Consider the following 7,437-nt stretch of genomic DNA (forward strand, 5'->3'; position numbering starts at 1 on the left):
TTTTGCAGGTGTTTAGAGTTACTTTGTTGATTCAGATGATCAGGTTAACTGGTCGTTCAGAGAACCTTTTCATGATATGCTAATTTTTTGAGACAGGGATTTTAGGTTTTCATGAGCTGTATGTCAAAATCATCAGTATTAAAACAATAAAAGACCTGAAATATTTCAGTTGTTGTGCAATGAATCTAAAATATATGACAGTTTAATTTTTATCATTACATTATGGAAAATAATTAACTATCACAATATGCTAAATTTTTTTGGAAGGACCTATACTCTTTGTTCTCTCAATTTTCTTATGAAAAATATAAACCTGCAGAAATGTGTCCCTCTGTTGTCAAAGAACAAAACTACCTTAATGTACTTGACTTAATTTAGCTTGGAACAAAAAATTGTTTTGCTTTTAATTTTTTATATGTAAAAGGAGCCCAAAATAAAAAGTAGAGTTGGTTTATATAATTTATTTTTACATGTAGTGGCTATTTTCACCTGAAGGAGGCAGCAGAGGACTATAACAAACGTTCTTCGAAGTCAGCATAATTAGAACAGTGCATGCATCAAGCTGAAATACGTATTGATTTATAATAAACTTTTTACTGATAAAAATCTTAACTGGGACCCTTCTGTGTCGTCACCACGGCTACATGCAGACATAAACCAAATTTGAGTCAGTTAATTATTTTCTGCAAAGATGTGGACCTTTTAGAGTTTAAGAAGAGAAAATTACTTATTGTATTTAAAAACCGACAACCACAAATCATCAAAGGCGGAATTGAAATTGTGTGGAAATTGCAACCTGGGAAACCCAGAATTTTTTTACGTTTAACTCTTTGATTCGTCTTGTTTCTATGCGTCATGTTACTTTAAAGTCTCCAGATTTTTAACTACGTAAGTGTTAAGTGTTTAAGTAGCCATTTTAGAAGCTTACAGAGCTTTTTGTTCAACATGCTCGTGTTTTTCTCTCACTGGTACTGTGCACCTTATAACTACTATTACCATAATATAATTATGAATTTTCTTTACAGTAATATTTCCTCTAAATGGCTGACTTAGGAGTTGAAAACCTGAAAAGGATGAGTAGAAATAAGTTAAATTAAATGTTTAAATTAGTTTGACTCCCTTAACATATCTCCAGCTTAGTGTACTAAACTCAATATGCAGTAAATATTTGTCTTATTCAGTGTTATCAGAAATGAATATTATTTTGGTTCTTGAATGCTGGATTCTTCTTCCTTGCTGGTCGGTGTGTTTCAGTCTCATCTTTGGTTCTGGTTCCCACGCTCCAACACGGGGTCATTAACTGCTCGTTATGTGGGAAATGATAAGAGAGTGCACTTATCTCACACGCGCGCACGCGCACACACACACACACTGCCAGGACAGCAGTAAATCCACTTAGCAGACCAGAATGGCGAACTAATTCCGGTATGTAAATGTCCAGGTAAAAATGATCCGGTCATTGTTAAAGGTTTTGTTCAACATCTAGTTATTTTGCGACGTCCTTTTGGTTTTACGTGATAACTCTTTAACAGTAGAAGACGGAGGCAGGAGCGATTCCATTTTTTGCCGACAGGGATCAGTGCGGAGCCGTGTGCAGCATCCTGATTCCAGCTGTGGTGATTAAGAAGCAGAAAGTACAAGCATCTTCCCTTAAGCTTAACAAAGCAGGATCTGGTAAACAAAATATGGCTGCTCCTCCGAGAGATGTGTTTGTGTTGACTCCAATTTTGGATTTCACGAAGCCATTGCTGCTGTTGTAAAGCAACAAATTCTTCACAGCCTATTCTCTTGTCGTAGGTAGATCAAAGTTCACGGTGATGCAAAGCTCATGGGAGCAGAGAGGGCCTGGTCTCTTTTTTTAAAGAGACACCAGCATGGCAAAATGCAGAGTAGGATATCAAACCAAAGTCTTTCAGATGCTTTGTGTTTCCCCCGTAAGAGAATGGTTTAGTAAACAAACCTTCATTGGGAAAGGAGTTATTGTGATCAGTAGCAAGCGCAACTGCTGAAAGACTGGTTTAAAAGCGCACAGGACTCTTCAAACCATTCACACCGGACAAAGAGCACACCGTAAATCACAACGTGTTTGACCATTAACTCTTCTACGCATGCACAAAACTTGCGTGGTTTAATATTGTCTGGCAACTTCTTTGGTTTCTGGAACATGCCTGAAGGAGTAGTCGCTAATCCGTCGCCTGACTGGGAACACCTAAAGTGGTTTATTCCAATGTTATTGGTGGCGCTGTTGCTGTGTGAATCACTAGTTGCCAGTCCTCTGGCTGCAATAACAAGCATCTCTTCCAGCTGAAATGAACAAACCAAGTACCAAGTGTAAGGATTATGCTTAAGGATTATGTCGCATTTTATTTAAAAACTGATGTACCTGCAATTGTTGGAACAAGAAGCTTCATGACAAGAAGCTGCTGGATTAGTTGCATTTCAATACAGATGAAGATTTTTTTTCCTTCTAGTTTAGATCTCAGTAGCTGTTGAAATGTGTGCATATGTTCCTCTCCAAACGGATTGTATGTCGCCTGATGACATTAGAACAGGGTGAACAGAAACAAACGGTATGATTAAAGAAGTAACCCAATTAGATTGGGTGAGATTGATCTTCTACTTAGTAATTTAGTCAAATAAAACATCCAAGGTGGCACTATAGAGTAATCTGCTCTTCCATTGATATGTACGCTCCAGCAGATACGTTCATTTACTCACAGCAGCAGATTTGCTGTTTACTCTGTGTCCTCTGGGACTATTTGGTATTCTTCCCTCTTCACAGCTCTCCTCCACTGCTATTTGATGGTCACTTTAACTGCATCATCTAATATTTATTGGCCCGCTCTGCTGAGAGTTTAATGCTGGGGTCTTCGCTGCGGTTAACCTATTGGAGGTTAGCAGAGAGTAATGCTTTAGCAGCAGCATTTTTCCTGATCTCCTGGGGAAGCTCTCCTTTCTGTCTTGGTTCAAAGGAAACTTACACGCCACCTTATGAGACCTTTAGATTTTTATGGGACAAGTAGAGGATTTTCTTTCACTGAAATATGGCGGGGGGAAGCATGGCAACTATCTATAGTAGTTAGTAGATTGTCATTTTTCTCTCATCATGCTAAAAACGTCATAGAAGCTAGCCTGGCGGAAAAAAAAGTAGTAAATAGACGATCAACATAATAGTTCACAACGACTCCTTCTTATCTCTGATTGGCCAATTTGAAATTCTACCAGAGAAATTCAGCTCGATGGGAGAAATCCCAGAGTAAGTAGGGAAGAGAGATGAGAATCAAACGGAATTGCATAGGAAGACGATGGCCAGCTCAGATAAAAGCAGCCAAGTCCTCACCAGATCACAGTCTAAAAGCATTGTAAAAAGTAAACAGTTTTTTAACCGGTAAATATGAAAAAGCATCTAAATTTGGGGAAATAAAATCTGCAAGTTTTAGCTGCGCTTGTTTATTAGTAGAAGTTTCTTTTAATTAATTTAGAATTTAGTGAATAACTAAAGACATTTCATTGAAGCTAAACACATGAGATCTGTTAAGTAACTTGCATAGGTTTTTGCATCTTCAAGAAGAAACCACATTTAAAAAGTAAATTTTATAAAGAATTTTTCCTTTGTGTTTCTTCTTACATCGCTTTCCTTAATCTGCTATTCTTTGGGGGGGGGACGATTTCAACTAACCAAAATTAAATGTACTAATATGTATTTACAGTGTTACTGTGGATCATGGCTGGAAAAACCCAGCATCCCACCCAACATACACTAGCATTTCTTCTGGTAATCGATGTGAACTTGCAGGTTGACCCACGGCATTTGTTGAACGCATACACACACACACACACACAGAGAGAGGCAAATAGACACACATTTTTATTACATTGATGGAATACAATTACCTCTCAATGACAGGCTGCCTCAACAAATGGATTAGTATTGAAGTTGGCAAAGTTCCACGTTCGGTCATTACAATCAGATCTTCCAACCCTGTGAAGGGTTATGATTACTTTCTTCATGTTTATCCTAAATAATGCCATGTTATCATTTCAACTGATGTTTTTTTTTCTCCCTATTGCAGGACACACATTTACACTGAAAAATTAATTAGTTTATTTCACTTTAAAAAGAAGAAATTTAGAATCTACTCAACATATTTGATTTAATAATATATAACGTTATTTCCTTTGTCTGCATGCAGTATTTATGGACACTGCAGTCACATTTTGTCACAAAGGTTCTGAGTAACGCTTATGTTGAAAACAAAGAATCACTTTCCTCACGAATTCTCCATCAGTCCGACTCGAATAGCAAAAATATGCCACTACTTCTGTAATTTCCTGTCTTTATGATTTGTGCCGTGTTATTTTATTTCTATCCAAATTCAGTTTTCTGCTTCAAGCCAAACAGCTAGCATAGGCAACTTGACCTTCTTTCTTTTTAAGCTAATAGTCTCAGAACTTTTAGATGCTGTAACCTTGGACCACCACAAGAGGGACAAGAATTGAAAAAGTTAAATTATTGCTAAATTTGACTTGCTTTTTTTTTTTCTTTTGCTTTCTTCAGTTAAAGAGGCCAGGAATCTGATTCCTATGGACCCCAATGGGCTGTCAGACCCCTACGTGAAGCTGAAGTTGATCCCAGATCCACGCAGCGAAAGCAAACAGAAGACCAAGACTATAAAGTGCTGCCTAAACCCCACATGGAACGAGACCTTCAAATTGTAAGAGTGTTTAACGGCTTCTCATTGATATCATGTCTTCGTCTTAATCAAAGAACTACCTTCRGGCCGCTGCATTGTGCCGCTCTTCCCATGCTCGAGTGACCGCCGGCGCTCTGATGAGAACATCTGGCTTCCTGTATCTTGTAAAACTTGCTTTTGGGGTTGTTTTGCTGCTGCTGCATCCTTGATAATCCTCGCGATGATTAGTTCAGGAGAAGACTGAGACTGATAACTCCAGGCATTTCAGTGCAGATGTTCAGGCTTAGAGGAACTGTGTATCTTTCAAGCCACCGAAATAAGAGAGCAATGCGCTTTAGTAAACTAGTTTGTAAAGACAAAAAAAAAAGTTGTTTTGAGGTTTTTTTCTTTTTGCCCCTTGTGAATGCTGGTTTTCAGCCATTTCTGCTTTATTTCCTGTTCTCTTAAGTTCGTTTCACATTTAGTCAATCAGATGCAGCCGCTTAATGTACCAGTAATTACCAGTGAGCAGTAATTAATACTGGAAGGAGTTTCAGTATGTAAACCTTTCAATTCCTTTCGGTGGACTCCTTTCATGTCACCTGTTTTGTGAGATTTTGTTTTACATGTTACAAGTCTGTTTTTGCATTCTCCACAAAACGCAATGTGTTGTTTAGGCACATTGGATTTTGGTTCACCAGAAACTTCTATAAATGCCAACTAGGATTTAAGTTGATAACTCTTAATCAGAAATAATTACTGATTCAAATACCTCCTAATTAAAACCTTTGCCAATTAATACTTGCACTATTGTCATGCTAGCCGCTATAAACAATGAGCAGTGGATTTAATTTCATTTTGTACTTTAAAATGATGTAATGTCACAAAGTAGAGTTGTGTATCTCACCCCCCCCCCCCCCGTGTGTCTCCTCCAGCCACCTGAAGGAGTACGACAAGGACCGCCGCCTGTCGGTGGAGGTGTGGGACTGGGACTTGACCAGCCGCAACGACTTCATGGGATCGCTGTCCTTCGGCATCTCAGAGCTCCAAAAGCAAGGGGTGGACGGCTGGTAAGACACGGAGATGAATGGAGTTGGGGTGTGGAATGGAAACATTTGAGGTGGCGAACACAAGAGAGCAGCAGGAGGGAAAGTGAAGGTGACCTTGTTCATTACTGTAGCATAGGAGAAAAAACTTTTTTTCTTTTTTTTGAGCTTTTCTTCCTAATCTGGTTATATTTAGTGCCAGAGTAGCTCTTCCCCCGTCTTTTTTATCTCTGCTTCTTTATCTCTCCTCTCCTCCACCCTCGCGCCCTCCCTCTCTCTATATCCCTCTCCCTCTGTGTCTGCAGCCCAATCACTATCTCTCTAAATCTTCCTCTTTTTTTCTTTTCTTTTTTTTTTTTTTTTTTGCTGACACTGCTCTGTCAGGGTTTTTAATGAGATGCCAACTTTTGAGGTGAGACCGGGAGGTGGGAGGATGCCTCGGTACACCTGATATTCGGAGTGAGCCTTTTAAGATGCAGGTTTTCCTCTAATCCACCTCTGTGCAGCTCCGCACACTTACTGGCAGACTGAGAGAGACTAAAAGATCTGTTATTGGATTTGTTAGTTTCCATATTGATGCCACTTTAAATAGGAACTGGGGTCTTGTAGAAATAAAATGTCAGAGGCTTGTCGGACGTTAGTGATCAGACAGCACCATGAAGGCAATAACAGGAACATAACAGGTCAGGGAGGAAGTTGTGAAAACTCATATTGCTCTTTAACCTAGGTTTGCCCCCATGAAACCTTGTGGTGGAAGCATCATGCTGTGGGATTTCTGTTCTTCAGCAGGGACAAATCTGAGAGTGTAATCTCACTGAGTTTAGGCTTTAAATCGAGGAAGATTTGTGGGGGGAAAAAAATAATTCTCTAAATGTGCAAAGCTGGAAGAGACAAACTCCTTGAAGACTTTTCACTGCAAAAGTAGCAAAAAGTGAATCTACAAAGTCTTGACTTGGGGGAGCTGAATATTAATGCATGCCAGGCTTTTCAGATTTCCTGATAAAACTGTAGAGCCACGCGTCACTTTTGTTTTAATTTACAATTATACTCCATTTGGTGCCATTGTGTACCATAACATTTCTCATAATAGACAATGGGGATTCATCAGAAGGATGTGAAAACACTTTTGCAGACGACTTGCAGCCGGGACACATAAAATCGTTTCTAACCGCATTTTGGTTTTGATTGAAATGTAAACGTATTTTGCTCTCACATATTTTTGTTAAAGAAACAACAGTCGACGTGGGCTGTCGCCTCAGGAAGCGTTTATCTGATTCCAGGTTGCTGAAGGTGAAACCGGGAGGATCTGTGACAATAAATCAATTCTCTAAAAAATTGGTGAAGCTGTGTGGTTTGTGCTTCAGCCAAGAGAAGTTCTTATTATTACGGGCAAAATGTTTCCCTTTTAGTCCTATAGAAAATAACCATTCCCCCCGCGGCTATGTGTGCAAGTCAATCATCAATCATGTAAGAGCGAATATCTCTTTATTTCAGGTTTAAGCTCCTTTCTCAGGAAGAAGGCGAGTACTTCAATGTTCCTGTGGCTCCAGAGGGAGAGGAAGGCAACGAGGAGCTACGGCAGAAATTTGAGGTGTGTGTGTGTGTGCGCGTGTGTGCGCGCGCCTGCATGTGTGCATTTAAATGCGTTGGGTGTTTGGGAATGTGTGTGTGTGCAGTTGGCTTTGGCCACTCTCCGTGCATGTGTGTGTGTGTGTGTG

The 7,437-nt window shown here is 39.5% G+C and overlaps 1 protein-coding gene across 3 annotated transcripts in view; it reads left to right on the plus strand.

Annotated features, from left to right (window-relative positions):
- Positions 1–7,437, plus strand: part of prkcbb (protein kinase C, beta b) — a 94,326-nt gene that overhangs the window by 51,370 nt on the left and 35,519 nt on the right. For all 3 annotated transcript variants that reach the window (XM_017306275.1, XM_008415737.2, XM_008415735.2), the window contains exons 6-8: positions 4,559–4,715; positions 5,609–5,743; positions 7,214–7,310. In XM_017306275.1, coding sequence (XP_017161764.1) covers positions 4,559–4,715; positions 5,609–5,743; positions 7,214–7,310 — 389 coding nt within the window. The remainder of the gene's footprint in view (positions 1–4,558; positions 4,716–5,608; positions 5,744–7,213; positions 7,311–7,437) is intronic.

Source organism: Poecilia reticulata, linkage group LG8, assembly GCF_000633615.1.
Source record: "Poecilia reticulata strain Guanapo linkage group LG8, Guppy_female_1.0+MT, whole genome shotgun sequence".
NCBI lineage: Eukaryota > Metazoa > Chordata > Actinopteri > Cyprinodontiformes > Poeciliidae > Poecilia > Poecilia reticulata.